Source organism: Eumetopias jubatus, unplaced genomic scaffold, assembly GCF_037043125.1.
Source record: "Eumetopias jubatus isolate StellerSeaLion01/CBP00866 unplaced genomic scaffold, mEumJub1_p1.0 scaffold_4, whole genome shotgun sequence".
Lineage (NCBI taxonomy): Eukaryota > Metazoa > Chordata > Mammalia > Carnivora > Otariidae > Eumetopias > Eumetopias jubatus.
The window spans coordinates 36,854,903-36,877,840 of NW_028274810.1; the positions used below are offsets into that span (position 1 = coordinate 36,854,903).

At 37.8% G+C, this 22,938-nt stretch overlaps 1 protein-coding gene across 1 annotated transcript in view; it reads right to left on the reverse strand.

Annotated features, from left to right (window-relative positions):
- SAMD13 (sterile alpha motif domain containing 13) overlaps positions 1 to 22,624 on the reverse strand; it is a 36,402-nt gene extending 13,778 nt beyond the window's left edge. Inside the window, exons 1-3 of the mRNA XM_088022950.1 lie at positions 22,519 to 22,624; positions 22,346 to 22,430; positions 3,957 to 4,068 (exon numbers count right to left, since the gene is read on the reverse strand). Of these exons, the coding sequence (XP_087879076.1) occupies positions 3,957 to 4,068; positions 22,346 to 22,398 (165 nt within the window). The 5' untranslated portion in view covers positions 22,399 to 22,430; positions 22,519 to 22,624. The remainder of the gene's footprint in view (positions 1 to 3,956; positions 4,069 to 22,345; positions 22,431 to 22,518) is intronic.
- Between the last annotated feature and the right edge of the window lie 314 nt (positions 22,625 to 22,938).

A 22,938-nucleotide genomic window follows, 5' to 3' on the forward strand; every position in this document is an offset into this window, starting at 1 on the left:
CTGACTAGTGGTTCCTTCCTTGCCCTCCCTCTACCTCCTTTAAAGAGAAGAGGAAAGATGATGAGAATTACATGGCAGGAGGAAGATTTGGATCACTTCCAGGGAATAATTTAAGGCAGACTCTTTCCTCCACCCAACTGCCCTTCCATGAGAATGAAGGAGCTTGAGCTTCTAGACCATGCTTGCAAAACTCCAGTGCCCTCATTCTGCATGGAGCACTGGGTGTTATGAACAAATAATGAATCATGGAACACTACATCGAAAACAAATGATGTAATATATGGCGATTAACATAACAATAAAAAAATTAAAAAAAAAAAAAACCTCCAGTGCCCTAGGAATTCATTTCTCAGGCTCCTAAGTTGGGCTCAGCACAGTAGCAAGATGATACCCTTTCCCCACTTGAAGGACTTCTGAATGAATTGCTTTGGGAGAGTCTGTTCCCTTTTGCTTCCTACTAATCCCTGTGCTAGAATGATGTCATCCCTGGGAGAAAGGGCCTGCTCCTGGGCCAAGCTCAGAGCTGGCCAGCTCCATTCTCAGGTCCTGCACAGAATCTGGAAGGCCCAAAGGACACCCCCTTCCCCCCAGTCTGGGACATCTGCCTCAGAGGAGTCTGAGTAAAAGTCCAATCTGAAAAACGCTTTTGGGCAGCTGGGAATTGGGCCAAGAGACGTTTTAGCTGACTCCTTTCTTTGGTTAACCTTTTACAATATTATTTAAATTTAATTTTAGAAGAGAGTTATTCAACTATAATGACACAAATGGATATTACTCTATTAAAAACTAAAATAAAATATGTTCCAGTTGATAGGCCTTCACCTTTCAACCTGAGCGATTTTCCCCCCACGATTTTATTATAAAAATTTTCAAACATGAAGTTTTAAGAACATATAGTGAACACTGACATGACCACCACCCTAGACTCTACAATTAACATTTTCTATACTGCTTTATCACATGTTTATCCCTCTACTCATTCCTCTATCCAATTGTCAATCCATATTTTGATGCATTTCAAAGTAAGTTATATAAATCAGTGTATTCCCCTTAACACTTCAGTTCACATACTGATTGCTTAATGTTTTTTTTTACTTTAAATTTTTTAATTGCTTAATTTTTTTTTATAATTCCTTTTCTTTTGAGGTAAAATGTAGAGGCTATGTAGCACACAGATCTGTAACAACTGTATATGCCTGTGCATCTGCAGTGCATCTACTGGAAGCAGATACATGTAGCCCAAACCCTCATCAAGACAGAGGATGTTCCTTCATGCTGCTTTCCAGCCATTCTCCACTCCCACCTATCCAGAGGCAACCACTGTTTTACTTCTTGCTACCAATGATGCATTTTCCTGTTCTCAACCTTCATCTAGATGAAATTGCTATGGTCTGAATGTTTGTGTCTCCCCAAAATTCATATGTTGAAATGTAATCTCCAGGGGGTATTAGAGGTAATTGGTAATGGTGTTAGGAGGTAGGGCCCTTGGGAGGTGATTATATGGATTAGTGCCCTTACAAAAGGAGCCCCAGCTCTCTCATCCCTTCCTCCACGTGAGGACACAGCAAAAAGACAGCTGTCTAGGAGGCAGGCCCTCCCCAAACACCCAGTCCGCAGTCTCATTAGTCTTGGAATCCCCAGCCTCTGAAACTGTGAGAAATAAACGTTTGTTGCTCATAAGCCACCCAGTTTATAGTGTTTTTGTTATAGCAGCCCAAACAGACCAAGATAGGAAATGTTCAATAAGAACTCCTGTGCAAGGGTTCTCTTACTCAACATGATACCTTGAGACTCATCCAAACTTCTTAACACATTACTCGTTTGTTCCTTTGTATTACTGGGTGGTATTCCACTGTGTGACTATACCACATTCTCCCAATGATGGACACTTAGGCTTCCAGTTTTAGACTATTATGAATAAAGCCACTAAGAATAGTTTTGTACAGATCTTTTATGGACATATGTTTTCATTTCCCTTGGGAAATTACTCAGGAATGAAACTGCTGGATCATGCGGTAGATGTACGAGTATTTTACATCCCCACTAACAATACAGGAGAATGTGTTTGTTCTACATCTTCATGAACATTTAAATTTATCAATCTTTCTAATTTTAGCTATTCTGGTGGGTGTGAAGTGATTTAAGCTGCTATTTCAGCAAATTTTCCAAATTTACAACAGCAACAACTATATATGTGTGTATATATATATGGGGGGAAGGAGAGAGAGAGAGAGAGAGGTATCAGGTTTGAAGAAAATATTGAAGGAGATTTAGAGATTGAGATATATATATATATAAAGTTTCCCTAGCCAAACCCAGCTTAAGAGCATAAGAGATAGCTAAATGGATATGGAAGAAGCATCCAGACACATTCTTCAATTTATAATTCTAACAATTATATTACAATACTGGAAAAGTAAATGTAATGCTTAGAAAACTGCAGCCTTCACTGATAGGGAGATAGGATCTCTGTTTCCCTACAGAGCTGGTCTGGTGAGGACCACAACATGCCTCCTCAATATGCTTCCTCATGGTCAAAGCCCCTTGGGCACCATCCTTACAGAGCTGGCCCAGCCTAAAAAATGGAAGTAGGGAATCACCCTGACAATGGAGAGGGACCACCTATTCCCTCCTTTCAATACCAACCCTGGACCTGAGGGAAGGGAATTAACACTTTGAGGGGCATCAACACTGTGGCAAGACAGATTTAACACATTAAATCTCTGCTTGGATGTAGATGGTACCCAAAATTCAGTGTATTCAACCAAACCTGGCAGTGCCATCTAAGTGAAGTTACCACCATCCATCTAGTTCCATGACACTTCCATCTCCTTCATTCTCTATGTCTAGTCCACCACTAAGTCATGCCGATTTTCTTGGTTAAAAATCCTTTAAATCCACACACTTCCTCCCCCTGTCCATAGTCACCACTCTAGTCTGGATCACCATGATCTCGTGTGTGGATGACTGGAGAAGGCCACCTCTCACTGGTACCCCTTCTTCCCCTCTGGCTCATCTCCAGTTCTCTTTTTCAAAATGCAAATCTGATCAGGTCACCCCCTTTACATAAGACCATTTAGCAAGCTTCATTGCTCATAGACAAAAATCCAGAATCTTCAGTGTGGCCCCCAAGACCTGCATGCTTCCCTTGACTGTATATATTCCTGCCGAGAGCCTGGAATAATCTTCACCTGATTTCATACGGTTAACTTCTGGCTGCTTTCTAGACCTTAACCCGAGATAAACTTCCACAGGAATGCATCCCCTAGCCCCTTAAACTGCCGTAGTACAATGTACCTCTCCTTCATAGCACTTACCACAATGTGCACTGTGCAAACAAAGTTCCTTAATTCTCACACCATCACCCTATTGAGTTGGGCATTGATAGCCTCATGTTGTGGATGTGAAAGCAACACTCAGAGAGAGACAGTAACTTGCCCAGGGTCACACAGAGTTAGAAGAACCAGGATTTGACTCTAAATCTGTACTCTTTCCCCTCTACCTTGCTAAGCACCTGGAACACAAATTGGAGGGGGCTTCCTAGCTCGGTTTGTGCTGGGGCCAGTAGTGGATGGTGCGCATGTCTCTAGTCAGATCTGCCCCTCATTTCCCTTTCTTCTCTGTTTCTGCTTTCCAGTGTGTCTGTGGTGAGGGTAGGGCTGTCCCATCTTTCAGAAGATGCAGATGTAACTGAGTGTTAGCCCTCCTTCCTGCAGCTGTCACTGTGTCTCAGGGCTTGAGTTCCCCTCTCTCAGGAAGGAGTCATTAGCTCGTCACTTTTCTTCTCTCCTTTCCCACCCCCTTCAGTGCTCTGGTATGATCGGTGTTTGATGTGGAGGACATGCAGAGCCTCACAGATCCCTCCCTGCTCTCCAGTCCTCCTCCTCCTCACTCCCTCTGCTCACTGTGAGGAAGAGGTAACTGTGTTCATCATGGGTTTCTCTAGACAGACTTACCTGCTCCTGAAAAGCACTAGCTTGCTCCTCAAATCCTGCTGTTCGAAAATAGTTGACGACATCCATCACGGCCCAGTCTGCAGGATCCGGCGGCCTCCCATTCTCCATGGAACTGCAAAACACAAACCCAGACACTTGGCATGGCAGAGAGGGCAAGAGTGTGTGGCCTGGCTCACTACTCAGTCTCTTAGGGGCAGGCCCTGGTAAGCTTGCTAGAACCATGGTCCTCTCGTCCCTCAAAGGCCCGGATCCCAGTTTACCTCTCAGGAACATAATCATTCCTATGTTTCTTGGGTTCAGGACATAATTACTCTTACTGGCTCAGTCATTGTTTTCCTAATAAACCATTAGACCCTTCATATGAAGTGCTTCCTCATGAATTGGTTTTTAATCCAGAGATATTAGGAGTGGTTCCATGATTTCTGGCAACTCACAGGATGATACTCATACTCCTGAATTAAGAACACCAGGCCCTGTACAATATGGCCCCCATGTACCTGTCTTTTGCCATCTCCTACCACCTTGCCCATTCCCATGCCCACACATTCTCTCTACAGCTGTGAAATTGCAGAGCTAAAGCCATTCCCCAAAATGCTGTGCCCTTTCACAGTTCTGGTCCTTTGCACGTGCTCTTCCAGCCACTTACAATGCCCCCTCGTTTGTTTCTACTTGACACAATCCACCATTCCTACCTACTTCATCCTAGTTCCCATGCCATCTCCTCTGTGAGGCATTTTCTGGCCCCACCAGAGAACTGTTTTAGTTATAAACTCCTCTGCATTTGAGAACTCCATTCAAACTCCCATTGCAGCATTTTCCACACTGGATTATACTCTCTACTTACTGGACAGTCTTTCCCATCAGAGTGGGAGGTGTGGGTTAGGGATACACATCTGGGCCTGAACCATTTTATTATTCTTAGTGTCAAGCATATACTTAGGAACTCAACCAATATTCACATGACTAGATGATGATCAAGCATCTGAGAACTTCTTTTATTTTAAAGATTTTTTATTTATTTATTCACGAGAGACCGAGGAGGAGGAGAGAGAGAGGGAGAGAGAGAGAGAGAGAGAGAAGCAGAGGGAGAAGCAGGCTCCCAAGGAGCAGGGAGCCCGATGTGGGACTCGATCCCAGGACCCTGGGATCATGACCTGAGCCGAAGGCAGACGCTTAACCATCTGAGCCACCCAGGCGCCCGCATCTGAGAACTTCTATGGGTAATGTGTCTCACTGGATTTAGAAAGGAGGGATAGGAAAATAGAGAAAGAATGGCAAGGACCCGCCATTACTGCGACTTTGCCTCATTTCTCTTTCAGGAGTATTTGTCTGGATTTCTCTACACCTCATCCAAAGTGATTCTTCCAGAGTGTACATCTAATCACATTGCTCCCCTGCTTAAAACCCATCAGAAGCTTTCCATTGCCTTTAAGATGAATTCCAAATAGCTTAACTTGGCTTGGGAAATCCTTCAGAACAAAGCTCCTGCCAGCTCTCCTGCTAGGAATACACTAATGAGCAAACAGACATGGTCCTTAACTCTTGTGGACCTACAGTCCTGTGGGGATAGACAATGATCAGTAATCATACAACTAAATGCACAGCTGCACATTGTGGTAAGTGCTATGAAGGAGAGGTACATTGTACTACGGCAGTTTAAGGGGCTAGGGGATGCATTCCTGTGGAAGTTTATCTCGGGTTAAGGTCTAGAAAGCAGCCAGAAGTTAACCGTATGAAATCAGGTGAAGATTATTCCAGGCTCTCGGCAGGAATATATACAGTCAAGGGAAGCATGCAGGTCTTGGGGGCCACACTGAAGATTCTGGATTTTTGTCTATGAGCAATGAAGCTTGCTAAATGGTCTTATGTAAAGGGGGTGACCTGATCAGATTTGCATTTTGAAAAAGAGAACTGGAGATGAGCCAGAGGGGAAGAAGGGGTACCAGTGAGAGGTGGCCTTCTCCAGTCATCCACACACGAGATCATGGTGATCCAGACTAGAGTGGTGACTATGGACAGGGGGAGGAAGTGTGTGGATTTAAAGGATTTTTAACCAAGAAAATCGGCATGACTTAGTGGTGGACTAGACATAGAGAATGAAGGAGATGGAAGTGTCATGGAACTAGATGGATGGTGGTAACTTCACTTAGATGGCACTGCCAGGTTTGGTTGAATACACTGAATTTTGGGTACCATCTACATCCAAGCAGAGATTTAATGTGGGACTGAGTCTGATACTCAAAGCAGATGAGTGGGCTGGAGGTACACATTTGGGAGACAGAATTTTTAGACAGTAACTGAAATCTTGGGAGAGGGTGAGAAGAAAATTTGGCCTAGAACTAAGCATGGGCGGGAGGTTCAACATGCTAGTGAAAGTTGAAAGGATTCATGTTACTTTTAATGGAAATGAAATTGCCCAGGCTCTGAGGATTCCTGAAAACCTTAAACATCCAAAAGTCAAGGGACTAGCTGTATCTCTGCCTCACCCCCAGCATAACGTTTTGCTCATAGTAGGAACTTAAAATATTTGATTAAAAAACCAAAATTCTGTCCTAACTCAAGACAAGAGAACCTTTAATCAATGCACACAGGATCAATGATTTATCAACACAACATTTAATTGAAAGGCAATGCTTACTAGCTAATAGTGTTTTCCCTTTGGAGCTTAGAGATTGTGAATCTATAAACACTGCATGCCCATGTACACATGCACTCATATATATATGCATGCTTACAACACACACACACACACACACACACACACACACACACACAACTTCTTACCATTTAACAGGTAATATACAGGGGGAAAAAACTATTTTCACCCTAACATTGCCAAATATTAACTATGTATTTTAAAGTCAAAGTTAAATGGGTTTTTAAAAATTTTGAAAAGTCTGTCCTTGAAGGACTAAGAGAAAAGTATGTTCTAATCTTTACATGAGGACTCGACATTCTTTAACTCCCATCACCATGTAATGGCAGTTATATTTGCAGTTCCCACATTAAAGAAGACCTGAGAATGTATCCCCAAAAGCGTGAGCTTAAAATACAAGACTGCCATATTAAATTTTTTGTTGACAGTAGTCCCAGCAAAGGCTCTGGAAAAACGTGCTGGCTGTAAATGTCTTCTCCTATTTATCTGAATATGGATTTCTTAGGAAACTTGATTTTCCATTAAAGGTATTTTTAATTAATTGGGCCAACTTCTAAAATGTATGCCACATTTAAAATCAGGTATATTTTCCTATATTATAGTTTGCTCCTTTATAAAAGTCAAATAGACCTAAGGGAAGAAGACACTTAAAACTTTGTATTTCAGTATGAGTTATCTGATTTGAATTTGATTTTTTTTTACAAAACCCTAACTCATTCATTAGAGTCATGTTTATCTACTTAGCAGTTTAGGGAACAATTTGGCAATTTTGTGGTTTTTTGAGATTATCGTTCTCTTAAAGTGCTAGTGTTTTAAAATAGCATGCTTGTAATTTTACACGCTTTTGTGATGGAGTGCTGTTTGTTATATAATTTTGATTTGGATTCTTTCCATTTGCATTTGTTTATGTAATTTCAGGAGGAATACTGAACATCTGAGTCCTGGATGATACTAATAAACTAATAATTGCAGAGGTTTAAAAAAATTAAAAAATAAATAAAAATTATCCACATGCTGGGATTTTTTCCATCATCCCATTAACATAGGCAATCATGAGCTGACACTGGGCAGTTCCTTTAAGGTACTATTTTCCTTCCTTCTCTTGCTTAAGGTGGGTTCGAAGAATGTTTAGAAAGGAGTTCATTGTTCTAACAAATCCTTTAAGTTTCCTAATCAGCTCACTTCTAGCAGTGAGAAGAGAGTCTCATTGGATATACTTTTAAGTGCCCCAGAAAACATCTGAATTCACTCTCCCTGTGGCGGACTTCAATTAACTGCCTTTCCTCATAAAGAATAGTTATCTAATTGTAATAACAAATTATGCTACATTGTAATTTTAGGATAGGAGGTTTTCCTGATTCTTATTCCGCTGGGATAGGACATCATCACTTCCATAATTGTGAACTATTCTTGAGTATCAGCAATGCGGCAGAGAACAAAGACGTCACAATACTGCTGACAGTGTAGCATGAGGAAGAGGAGCAATGGAAAACCAGGCGCTCTCTCATATTTAGGGTAAGGAGACCCATGCAGAAGAAACGAGGAGCATGAAACCAATCAGTGCATTTAGTGATTGATCCACCCTAAGTTTAGGCTTGAGAGCAAAAAACCCCCAAATAACGTAGAAGACAAATCACAGTGTTAGACTACTCACATCCTGAGAGGAGAAACCTGTCTATCTTCATCTCTTCATCTCTCCTGCACCTAGCGCAGGTCTCAGGTGCATTGTTGATGAACAGCAAAGCTCTGTTATGTCAGTGGACTAAGAACCAGAGAGTATGTAGAGTCTACAATATGCTTTCCATACATTTCCTATTATCAGCCTCCTAACTCCTTGTCAACTGGCTACTGTAACCTGTATTTAGGAAAACTAAGGCTCAGAAAGGTTAAGAAACTCACCCCAAACCACATAGTAGATAAAGCCAGGATTGGATTCCATATACACTTGCTTCCAAATCTATGCTTTTCCACTCAACTCCTTGATACCACAAATATTTACTTCAAGCCTACCGACTTCTCAGTCCAGGGTTAGATGCAGGGTTATGAGGATAGGAATGCATAGTCCTTGCCCTCAAAGAGCTAGCAATCTGGTGAAGGAAGCAGACATGTAAACAGCTACCTCTAAGTAGTACTCGAACTGAGGGCTGCACAACTGTTACTGAGGATGCAACTGCTGGAGGGCCCAGAAGGTTCTGCCTGATACACCTCAGGATCTTCAACAGCAATTTTGAAACGCGTCTATTGCTCCAAACACATCCTAAGTTAGGCCTTGAGGGGGGATGTCTTGCAGAGGCAGGTACATGCAGGCACATGTCACTTCAAGGTTGTTTATGATAAAGTATGATGAATAATTTCACTGGGGTTCCAGTGGTTTTGGTAACAGTTTTAAGGAGACAACTGGTGATGATCAAGGGCAACAAGAAAGTGGGAGCTGGGGGTGGGGGCGGAGTGCCGAGGCCACATGAAATTATGAGTACATTTCAGAGGATGGATTTAAGTGTCATCCTTCCCCACTGGGAAAGCCATACGTCTCCTAAAGGACTGCTATTCGTAACCAAACTGAGACACTTTGTTCCCTTTTAAATGGACCATTCTCTCCAAATCTTTTCTTATAACTTGTGCATGTCAAGTTCCAGAAGGAATTTAAATGGCACTGTTCAAAACACCTCCCAGATGGTGGTTCCCATTGTGGCTGCTAATTTTGCACCAATGAAATGAGATGGCAGATATAAAATGATAATCCATTATCATTTGATACTTGTTATTCACTATCATCATAGCAAAAATGTTTCTTAAAATATGATATATAAAGATGATAAATTCATGAATATTTTTCCAGGTATGGGATATATATATGTATGTATTTTAACTTATTACAAAATACTAGCAAGAAATGAAGGGCAGAATTTATCTATGATCCCATCACTTAATCATATCAATGTTTCATTTAACCGAGTCACCATTTAGTCCCTGCGCATTTGGGTTAAGTACATCGTATTATTGATAAAAATTATATCATGCATGGATAATTCACACTGGGAAACAATTATCCCTTAATTAAACAATCACCTCACTTTTAAAGAGAGCTAGAGACATAATAATTGGGACAGAAATGCAATAGATAACAAATTTGGCAGGTACATGCAGATGGAGACCTTATTGTGAGTGTTTTTCATATTGACATATTATAATTTTAAGCACTAGCAGCAGAAGTCTCCATTTCCCCCTTTACACATTAATGAAGGTGGGTGGAACATAGTTGAAACCCTTTCTCAGAACCTAGCACGTGTATAGTTTTTAGTACGATATTCTAGATTTTGAGGGTTGATCAGACCAAAAGGAAACTGTAGATAAATGTAATCCACATGAGATTTCAAAAACCCCATTATACTCATTAATTGCATTTCTGCTTTAAAGTTCACAGCAAAAGTTATTTTAGACACTAGTTAATACATTATAGTGATATATTTATCACATTACTCTTTTTATAAAGGTAATTCTCAATGTTACTTATGTTTCCACTCAGAAATGCATTCTAATTTTGTAGTGCCTTGATCTTTAGAACTTATTTTCAAAATTAAATTAAATTACTCTTTGCCCATATCTTAGAACAGCCTTTGGCTAAAAGCAATATAATTCTGATTGTAATAAATTAATATTGATCGTTTTGGGGTTTTTTTGCCTATGACATATCTAACAATGAAGCAATTAAATGAGCTTTAGTTTTATCTCTATTCCTTTCTTCCTCTCCCTTCAACCAAACTAGCAGGATTCTGGCTAAAAGGCAGGCTAAAAAGAGAAAAGATGATTCAAAGTTTCTTGACAGTACATTTTTCATTTTTTAATACTCTGATAAATAAGAGTTGACTGCATTTAGCTGCAGCATACTCAAGCAATGAAAGCACTAAAAAAGCAAATAATTCTTCAAGCCTTTGGTATATTTCAAATTCTTTAGCTTGGCATTCACAAATTTGATTCAAACATAATTTTCCAGGCTTATTTCCCATTCTAAGTTTGTACTGAAATCCAACTGGGCAACATCCTGGATTTTCCCATATCCACAGCTTGGTTATGCTGTTCAGAGCTCCATTGGTTCAGCTTCCAAAGATCAGAACCCTACTCATTTTTAAAAGGTACTGGTTAAAAGTCCTGTTCCTAATATGCCCAATCTTTTGTTCCAACATTAATTTTAATCTGCTTACTATAAGCCAGGCATCTGATGAGCCATGGGAACTCATCGTCTAGCAAAGGGGAAAATCTCAACTCAGCTAAATGATAAAAAAGGTTATGGTTATGTGTGTCCCCTGCCTTCTTCCAAAAAGTGGTTAAGGAGGAGGAGGAATTGAGAGATGGAGGAAGGAGAGCAGAGAAGTAAGAGTCACTATGGCAAGGTGAGTCAGGCTGTGCTAGGTACGTAGAGAGGCTTCGGAGCCCTGAATCAGAAGAAACACCAGGAGCAGGTCCCAGGGACAGACAGGACATCTTCCTGCATTTCTTTCCTCTGTAATAGATACCTTCCTTCAGGCTGATGGCTCTCCTCTGAAATCACATGGCACTCTGTCTTTGACGTATCGCTGCTGGTAATGTCTCCCCAGCACTCCACCCCATCTTTCTGAAAACAAGGGATTTCTCTAACTGCCTCTTTCCCTACCTGTTCTCAACTTTGGTAGTGCAAAAAAAGACCTCTGAACAAGTGTAAATAAGGACACTCCTCTCAAGAGGATTCAATGAATTAATTTTTTATTCACTATGAGATCCAAGTCATGCCAAAATTCAGGCTAAACACAGACAAGCGTATATTTCATATCTCAATCAAAACTAAAGACAACTGTGCAAACACCACCACCTGGAGAGCTTTCCCTCCCTGCTCTGAGCCACGGCACAGTGGTCACTATTCCAAAGGACTTAGGTGTGGCTTTATTGCTTAGACAAACTCAGTTTTCCTTCTGTAGGGGTATCAGTAGCGTGCCAGAAACTATGTAGAAAACAGCAACCATTCAGGGCTGATAATGTATAAAACATATATAATGCATGTTTACAAATTTTGCTGGATTTGATGAAACTCCTGTTGTTTTCATGTTTTGAATGATATGCTTGGCTGACTCTATGGTCTTATACATTTTACTCTTTCGAAATGTACACTTCTTTAAGGTAGTCATTTGCAATGGACATAATGGTACAAATCAAAACAATAAACAGACTCAATTCTTAAGTTATCAATTAAGGGAATAATGAAATATTTATCATAAGGCCATATGACAAAAGTGAATTGTGCCCCCACCCCAACCAATTCATCTGGTGAAACCCTACCCCTTGATGTGACTGCATTTAGAGACAGGGCTTTTAGGAGATAGGACAATTAAGGTTAAATGAGGTCATAAGGGTGGGATCCTAATCCAATATGATTGGTGGTCTTATAAGAGCCAGCGTGCACATAGCGCAGGAAGTCCATGTAAAGACCTAGTGAGAACGTGACCATCTACAAGCCAGAAAGACAGCTCTTATCAGGAACCGAATCTGCTGGTACCTTGATCTTGGACTTCCCCGTTTCCAAAACTGTGAGTAATAAATTTCTGTTGTTTAAACCACCCAGTCTATGGTATTTTGTTATGGCTGCCTGAGCCAATACGGTATATATCAGAGTGAACAGATTACTATAAAATATTAAGGAATAAATTTTGCCTCCACTAAGAAAAGGAAAACTGTACCAGTTACAAGTATCACCTTTAATTCCTATATATCTTCTGCACTCAAAAAACCATATAGCACCCTAACTTATCCTACCAAACGTATCTGCAGAAGAGTTATAACATCATAACCTGATTAGAAAGGTTATTTTTCAAGTTTGAATTATGGACTCAGTTTACCTCCCCTCCCCTCCTATTCTTTTCTTCTTCTTCCTTCCCTCCCTCCCTCCCTCCCTCCCTTCCTTCCTTCCTTCCTTCCTTCCCTCCCTCCCTCCTTTCCTTCTTTCTTTCCTAACAAACCATTAAGAGGCATTTGGTATTTAGCCACTTACAATGTTTTGGGAGTTTTATTTCCCTTGCTTTTAGTATAGAGATAATCTTACCATTATGATCACCTGCCTGTTCCAGATTGCTGTTCCCTGAAAAGAACATCATGGTGGGAACCATCATTCATTGCATTCAGGTACAGTCAAGCAGTGTGGTTGTGGGTCTGGGAAAGGTGGACAGAACAGATGAGAGGGGCCTGATGGGGAGAGAGTACCTAGGAACTACCTAGCAGCTGGATACAATTCCCTCACTGCTTTCAAATAACATCCATCTAAGGACTGCTGATTATTTACACAGCACCACAAAAGGACAGGAGTAAATGAGCAAAAGCTGAAACCCAGTGATCAGACACACAATTATTTCTATCAGTTTCCTCTTCTTCCTTCGCTAAGGAGCCAGGCAAGTGTTCCAGGCAAGCAACCAAGTATCCTACATCCCATGAAGTTCTTTATTTAACCCTAGATGTGACTGCTTCCCTTAGAGATGGAGACCTGACTGGTGGATTGTTGTACCCATAAGTATTGTTAGATTTTTTTTTAATGAGGTTAAATAATAATAGCCATTGTTATTACTGTTATATGAAAAGTCTCTTTGATAATTCTACAATAAGGTCAGCATTTTGAAATTCTAACAATGCTAATAATAATTTCTAACTCTAATATTTTACTTCTACCATTCACCTGCTAACCCTCTAATTCACATGGGCAAGAACTTAATGCTTAGCTTAATAGTTACTACAGTTAAAAAAAAATAGTTACTACAGTTAACAGCCTCTCAAAAGTTAGTTTTACACTATTAAAGCAAGTTAAACATTTTATAGCACCTGTTACAAAGAAAAGTATCACATTACTAATTTAGTTCCAAAATTAAAAAAAAAAAGTCTTTCTTCAAAATGAAACCATACACTGAGTGCAGAGGCAGAGGATATGGTGAGATATGGATGCAAAAAAAGACATGACATCAATAAGAAACAACTTCTTTTGAAAGTCCTGTGGCACCTGGGTGGCTCAGTTAATTAAGCATCTGCCTTCAGCTCAGGTCATGATCCCGGGGTCCTGGGATGGAGCCCACGTTGGGCTTCCTGCTCAGCGGGGAGTCTGCTTCTCCCTCTGCTCCTCCCCACATTAGTGCTCTCCTTTTCTCTCTCTCTCAAATAAATAAATAAAATCTTAAAAAAAGAAAGAAAGAACGAAAGTCCTTACTAAACATTGCTACTGTGAGTTTTCTATTGCAGTAGAGCTTCCCCACTGAGGGGTGAGGGGCATGGTGGTGGTAGAGAAATAAACTGCTTCCTGTTGAAAAGCTGCTAACTTATTATAAGCATCTATTGTGTGGGAGCATTGGTTCCTCCTCTATCCTAGAAGAAAATGAAAGAAGGAAAAAAGGTCCCACTGTCGAAAAAGGGAGGAAGACTAAGTGAATGGCTAAATAAATAAATAAATAAATAAATATATTTGACATTGAATACTCATGATTTGTACAGATAGGCACATACATGTAAAATACCTAGAATTTTTTTTTTAGAATTTAGTAAAAATTCTAACATTGATCTAGCATGTCCAAACATAGATCAATGGTAAGAGTGTCATGTAACAAGGTTTATGATTAATCCAAAATCTGTGCATCTACAATCCACAAAAACAGAATACTATAATCCCACTTGTTCAATAAAAGCTTATTTTATGTGTCCTTTGAATACATGTGTACATTCTTGTGTGTGTATGTATGTGTATATTCTTGAATACATGTGTACATTCTTGTATTTATGACCATGTGTATACCTATGGACACAGAAAGTATTTGTATACAAACTGTCTACAGGGATATAATCCAAACTATTAAAATGGCTCCCTCTTACTTATTTAGTTAGTTATTTTTAAACGTAATAAACACCCAGTAACCCACCAGGCAAAATAAAAGTTAGGATCTTGACAATAACTACATCTCTTCCCCCTCATTCCCCTGACCTGAGGTAATCATCATCCTGTTTCATATTCATGTAACCTTTCTCCTGGTACAGGTGTGCAAGAGCTTCACCTGGCTATATATACCTGTGCAATATGGTAACCACTGGTCCCATGAGGCTATCAGGCATTTAATATTTGACTGAGGAACTGAATTATTAATTGCATTCAATTTTCATTAGTTTAAATGTAAAAATTTGAACAGATATAAAATACGTTTCTGGTTAAACACACTCCACTGTTTTGGTGTGACAACATTTCACTTTTACTGCTGCATCACCTAGGCTAATTTGTTGAAGTTTTTCTATTAGACGCATGTGTCCTCTCTAGTATTACACATAAACACATGACCAATCCAGTTGGTATCAACTGATTGATTCAGTTCAAATTATGTTTTCCTACATACCCATGTAACACTGTAATGGGTTTGATGTAGACAGCTCAAGTTATAGGAATCTCTTTGTATGTCATAAGTGGTAATTAAGTTGACATTCTTAACATTTTAATTATAATAAATATTTTTTAGTTAAAATAAGTATGGATAAATTTTAAAGTTTAAAAAGGTATCAAACTACTGATGCAGAATTGAGAGGAGATGCAGAAACTAGCACTAGAACCAGACAGTAAAGAAAAAAGGAGGCTGGAAAAAAAAAGAAAAAGAAAAAAGGAGGCTGGCTGAAAGTATATTGGAAATTTCATGATGAATAGCAATTGCAATTTGCTGGAGCAGAGCAAAAGGAAAAAAGCTGTTTGTTGTGTAAAAAAATGGTAAATATAATAAAATGGACATTATTAAGAGACATTTTCAGTGAATATATATTAAATTTGGTAACTATCTTCTCAACAATCAAAAAAGAATTAATGACATTAGCCACTTGAATTCATAATTAAATGTCCAACAAAACGTTTTGAAGTGATTTCAAACAGAATCTGAGCTTATAAATTTGTATAGCTATAAATGGCTTGGATTCTTGCACAAAAAAGAAAACAATTTTTCCATAGACATCTGGTTATGTTCAGTTTTCTTAGGATATTATAAGAAAAGACTAAAAAGGTACTTCACAAAAAGTGAAAGATTTTTCAGTCAAGCCACCCAACAATTGCCTGAAGAAGACAAAATCTTTTAACAATATCTAAGATCAACTGGTTCAAAATTTGAAAAACACAATTACTTTTCTTTAGATGACATGGAACATAAAAGACATTGCTCAATTAATACTTGAAGTATGCTTTGTCTCAAAAAACTTCCAAATTTATGACGAAATATTGTCAATTTATGGACCGAAAAATTGAACTCAGACTTTAAATATTTTTAAATCTTTTACATCTGTCAAAGACAAATTTCAGCTAGATATGAAAAAATTAAGTTCTATTCTGATGGATGGTATTTCAGTCACATTAGCTAAAGAAAATCTGGATTTAATTTAATTTTAAAACAACTGACTGTTTCCTTTATTGCTTTACTCCACTGTATGATATTCATGTTTGTTTTTTTTAAAGCAGACTCTTGAAATGTCATGGATACCATTGTTAAATCATTCATTATATATTTGCAAATGCTATGGATCAATGCCAAATAATGGAATTGTGAAAAAAAAAATAGAACACAAGGAGTAATGATGTGTATTATTTGCCAATGCTTGTTGGATAAGTCCTAAAGAATTTTACAAAGATCTACTGTATTGTTCCAATTCAAGATTTTATTAAAGCAAATGATTGCTTGCCAAATTTTCAATGAAGATCAAAAAATGGCACAGTATATTATATCTTCTCACTGATATCACACTACATGTGAATGAACTAAATTTATACCTCTAAAAAAAAAAAGGAAAAGCTAATTTGTGACCCAGCCAAATAGGCATAAAATTTGAAATTGAAAATTGTCAGAGTATACAATAGAGCAATAGTAGTATACAATGAAATTTTACATTTTTCTTACATAAATCAACTTTAAGAAAAATTTGAAAAATGATATATTGACATTGATAACCTTACAGTTGCTTACAAATTTATACAATACCACTTTGAATTCAATGTTAATTATATTGAGTTGGTATAAGTTTTAGTAAATTTATTTAACTTGGACAGACATTTTGAAACTGATATGCATTTGTTTCAAAGTCAAATCAAATCTTCTAAAAAAGAAGAACCAGTTGTGTCAATATATTTGCATATAATATAAAAATAATTTTTTGGTACTTGATTCATTTATTGGAACTTTTAACTTTGGAATTACTTGGGTATGTGATTCTACCATTTTTTCAACTGTAAATCTTATGAAATCTAATACAGATCAAATATTTCCAGTGAAAATTTTATATCCAAATTGAGATATAAAGCACAAAGTACACAATGGATTTAGAAAATTTAGTACAAAACATGTAAAATACCTCTTTAGTAAATATGGTTTTTACCTCCCAGAGCTTTAGTTCTCTTATCTATAAAATAAGAATAATAATACATACCTCAAAATATGGTTGTGAGGTTGACAAGTCTCACACAAAAGTACTAAACATACAAAGGGACTTCATAAACAGTAGCCTTGCAAAACTAAAGCTCTGATCAGAAGTATGTGGCCAGTGAATAAGGGTTATTATCCCAGACTTCTTTGGAAATGACCCTTTGTGGCAGTACTTTCCCTAGTAAAGCAAATATATTTTCCATGCCCGGAAATGAAATGAAAGCAAAATAAGCCCCAGTTTCGGCAGATCTCAGAAACAGCCATAAGAGCCTATGTTTTGTGCCTTTTGAGATTTTATTATAATTTAACTCTGCACTGTCCATTAGGTTAGCCACTAGCCATTTGTGGCTGTATTAATTAACTGGAACTTCTGTTTCTGGTCAAGATGGAATAACGAGGCCCAGATTTATCCTTCTGCCTAAATAATTAAAAAAGTAGAAAAAAATATATGAAAGAATGGCACTCAAGACATTGGACATTTCCAACCGAGGGATGGAAAACAAGCAAGATAAGCTCTATTCACTTACTGCCTGAAGAAAGAGTTTAGAGTCCTGAAGACTAGAGAGGAGAGAGCTCGCAGCACAAAAACTCTGGAGATCTGCAGAGGCCTCCCTCAAGTCCTCAGCAGAGCAAAGATTATCACATACATGTGAGGAAACTGAGTCTGGGGAAAGAACCACCCCAAATAATTAGAAAGCAAAATTCTCAGGGATCATGCAGGGGATGGGAAAAGTGCTTGTTTCCAACTGCCAGAGAGGAAAGCCTCATAATTCATGAGCATTAGCTAGAGTATGAAGATGGGTCTTGCCTCAGTAAGAGGGGAAAAATACCCTTAGACTAAATGCAGCCCTAGTCCTGCCTAACAAAACTTAAAAGCAAGACGAAATAGGATCAAATTATTTCCAAGTAACCTAATTGCATCCAGCACAGAGATCAGGGATATTTATAATTCCTATAAAATATCCAGCACCTGACAAGGTAAAATTCACAATATCTGACACTCAATCAAAAATTACCAGGTATGAAAAGTAGTAGAAAAATATAACTCATTCTCACTGAGAAATCAGTCAACTGAAGTGGACTGAGAGATGATAGAATTAGTAGACAGGGACACTGAAACAGTTACAATGACTGTACTTCACATGTTCAGAAGCAAGAGGAAATACTGAATATTTTAAATAGAGATATCAAGATATAAAAATAAACCTAGGTTGAACTTCTAGAGATGAAAACTACACTGCCTGAAATGGAAAACACACTGAGTGGGATTAACAATAGATTATACATTTCAGAAGGAAAGATTAGTGACCTTGAAGGCAAAATAATAGAAACTATCTAAAATGAAACACAGAGAAAAAAGAATGAAAAAAAACCTAGGGCATTAATGAATTGTGGCACAATATCAAGTGATCAAATACAACATAATTGGAGTTACCGAACGAGGAGTGAGGGAAACAAAAAATGAAAACTAAGTCCATACAGCCAAAAAACAAAACAAAACTCCAAACACAAGAAAGATGAAGAAAACTATACCAAGTCTCATAATCAAATTGCTTTAAAATCAATGATAAAGAAAAACATCTTAAAAGCAGACAAAAAAGAGACACATTATATATAGAAAACCAAAGATAGGAAAAAGATTAAATGTTTTCCATAACAGAAACAAAACTAGTTTGCCTAACCTCACCATTTCTATGCAACTTGTTAGTGGAGGTCCTATTTTGTGCAATAAGGCTGATAAAAGAAGTAAAATATATTCACATTGGGAAGGACAAAGTAAGATTGTCTTTACTCACAAGACAATTTATGGTTTTTTTAAAAAGATTTTATTTATTTATTTATTTATTTGACAGAGAGAGAACAGGCGAGCACAAGCAGGGGTAGGGGCAGAGGGAGAGGGAGAAGCAAGCTCTCTGCTGAGCAGGGAACTCGATGCGGGGCTTGATTCCAGGAGCCTAAGATCATTACCTGAGCCCAAGGCAGATGCTTAACCAACTGAGCCACACAGGCGCCCCCATAATTATCTATGTTAAATATCTAATGAAATCTACCAAAAAGCTACTAGAAGTAATAAATGAGTTTATCAAAATTGTAGAATATGAGGTAAATATGCAAAAATATTATCAACAAACAACTGGATATTAAATTTTAAAAAGCAATACAATTTATAATAGCCTGAAATTATAAAATTATGTAGGAATATATCTGACAAAAGATGTGCAGGACCTACAGATGGAAAACTACAAAATATCACTGAGAAAAATTTCAGAAGACCTAAGTAAATGGAGAAAAATACTGTTAATGGGTTGGAAGACACAGTATTGTTAAGAGATCAGTTCTCCCTAAGTTGATGTATAATTCAGCGCAATGCCATCAAAGCACCAGCAGGTGTTTTGTTGTAGAAATTGACAAACTGATTCTGAAAATCATTTGGAAATGCAAAGAACCTAGGAGAGACAAAACAAGTCTGAAAAAAGAACAAAGTTAAATAGATAACCCTACTGATTTCAAGATTTGCTATAAAGCTATAGTTATTAAAACTATGTCATATTCGCATAAACACATACAAAATTATGAATGGAATAAAAAAGTCCAGAAATAGGTCCACACATATATAATCAATTATTTTTCAACAAAGTTGCAGGAACATTTCAACAAATGGTGCTGGAACAACTGGATATTCATAGGCAATCCCCGCCCCAACCCACCAACAACAACAGAAACTAATCACAGCATACATAAAAATTAACTCAAAAATCACAGTCCCAAATCTAAGAAAATGTAAATCTTTGTGACCTTAAGTTAGGCAAATATTCTTAGACATGACAATAAAAGCACTATTCGTGGGGTGCCTGGGTGGCTTAGTCGGTTAAGCATCTGACTCTTGATTTTGGCTCAGGTCATGATCTCAGGGTCATGAGATCAAGCCCCATGTTGGGCGATTGTGGGCATGGAGCCAGTTTAAGATTCTCTCTCCCTCTCCTTCTGCCCCTCCCCCACCCTGCTGTGCACACTCTTGTATAAATAAATAAATCTTAAAAAAAGATAAACATTATTCATAAAACAAAAAGTTAATAAACTAGAGTTCATTGAAATTAAAAATTCCTACATTTTGAGAGACACTGTAGAGAGAATGAAAAGAAAAGTCACATACTACTAGAAAATACTTTCAAATCATGTATATAAGGGACTTGTATCCAGAATATATGAAAATTGTCTACAAAATAATATATAAATAAAGAAAAAGATGGGCAAAAGATTTGGACCATATTTTACTTAAGAGATGTATGGATGGCAAATAAGCACATGAAAAGATGCTCAACATCTTTAGTCATTAGGGAAATGAAAATGCAAACTATAGCGAATATAATTATCAAATATGAAAAAAACTGATCATACCGAGTTCATGAGGATATAGAACAACTGGAATGTTTACACATTGCTGGTGGGAATGTAAAATGACAACCAGTTGAGAAAATAGTTTGTAAGTTTCTTAAAAGTTAAATATACACCTTCCAGATAGCCCAGCCATTCCATTCCTATATATCCAAGAAAAATGAAAGGATATGTCCACACATAGACCTGTACACAAATGGTAAAAGCAGCTTTATTTGTAATACCTAAAAAATGGAAACAACCCAAATGTCTATCAGCAAGTGGATGGATAAACAGTGAACAAACTGTTGTATATCCATATAATGAAATATTACTCAGTAATAAAAAGTAATGAACTATTGATAGACACTATAACATGGGTGAATCCTAAATTAATTATGCTGGGTAAAAGAAACCACACCCCCACACTTCCCTCAAAAGAGTACATTCTTAATAATTCCATTTATATAAAATTGTAGAAAAAGTAAACTAATCTATAGTGACAGATAGCATATTAGTGGTTGCCTGGGGATATGGCGGGAGGGAAGGACAGGAGGGAGAGATTATAATGGGTTATAAGGCAATTTGGGGGGTTATCTTAATTGTGGTAATGGTTCCACGGGTGTGTACAAATACCCAAACTTACAAATTTTATACTTTAAACACATGCAGTTTATTATATGTCAATTATATTTCAACAAAGCTGTTAACTTTTAAAATTGCTTAAAATTAAAAGTTCAATTAATCAGTTTACACTAGTCACATTTCAAATTTTAAACAGCCACATGTGGCCAGTGGCTACCATTTTGGATAGCGCAAGTGAAGAACATTTCCATCACTGTTCAAAGTACTACTTACTGGAAAGCACTGATCTAACTCATGGTTTGGGGGGGGTGGAGAGTGCATCTGTTTTTTTATTTCTCCTACATTTACCTACCCTAAACTTCAAGAACGGGATAAGCATGCCAGCATGGCATTGATATATATACATTACAGGAGAATCTTCAAAAGCAGTTTTATTAAGTTTATCTTAATGTAACTTTTCTGTGAAACAAAATATACCCTATACTCACAAACATGTAGTACACTGTTTCCTCATTTAGATATCATAACTTCTATGGATTATATTTAATTAGTTTTCTCCAAAGCTCAAATTGAGGGCAGTTTTAAACTAAATGACATGGAAAAATGGAAGATAACACTCTCTTGGAACTTACTTTCTCCTGGTAGTCAAAGTAGTTATAGCTTCAAAATAACATCTAAATAGGGATATACATATTTTTCATATACTCACAGATATCTTATGAGTTACCCTGAAATATGTAGCATGTTTCAGAATATGCTACATAATGCAACTAAATTTTCCTTTTTAAAAGAATCAAGCATATAACTCACAACAAAGTTTCAAATGTGAGAACAGACATGAAAACAGAACACTATGTTATGTACTGAAATGTTTCACATTCAAGGATCAGTTCATAAAATTAGTAGGACAGAGTTGTTCAACTTCATATTCTAACTAAAGCTTTTTTCTCTCCTTTACTACAGGTCTCAGTTTTGATAGAAGTGATTTTATTTAAAAGGACTGGAATTCTCTGTTCTGCCCCCACCCTTATAGCCTATGGACTTGGAAGGCAGAGTCTGTTTGCTCAGTGTTTTGTTTCAATATACAGAATGCGGGGCTGAGATCCTCCACGGTCCCTGTTCCAAAGCCTGACACCCTAACCCTTTATGCACAGTTTGATGCCTGAGTCATCTCTGTCTTAGAAATGGAATAAAGAAAAAGGCAACTGGGGTTGGGGGGGACACAAAATCACCCCCAAACAGTGTACTGTAGTAGATAAGCAAGAAGTATAAAAATAGAAACCAAGTCCCTCTGTTGTTTGCAGAAGCAGAACTCACAAGCCAGTTTCACTTACTTTTTTACACCGACAGAGCCATTTTCCTTGTTTTCCATGTCAACAGATAGCATGGGAAGACTGCAGGGTTCCTTTACTTCAGCAACTAATCAATAAGGGAGAAAAGCTTGTGTTTAATTCTTAGAAAGTGAGAGAAGAATATATATTCTGAATCGGAAACCCCATAATGGTACCTTTTAGAGCTTCACACCAGTTCACATATGTTTGTTTAAACCTCCAGTTCCCTCGGTGATTGGAGAGATGTGATTAAACCTAAAGAACTGGAGGAGACGGATTGGGGTGCTTTCATCTGTACTGGCACTCCCTGCCTTGACAATAAGCATTTGCAAATGAAATTGAATCCTCGTTCAAAACAAGTGCTGTGTGAACTGGCACAGCTTCCCCTGGGTGCCAAGCTCTCACTTAAGACGCTGCAACTCGTAAATGAGTCAAAGTCGAGAAAAACAATCCCCCTTTTCCTGCCCCTTCAGACCACGGGCTATGATTTCTTTTTCTTTTTTTTTAATTGCATTTTTTGGGGGGTCCACTCACAAACCTTCTATTTTTTCATTGCAATGCAAAAGAGCACTGAAAGCTTTTGTCAGCAAGTATTC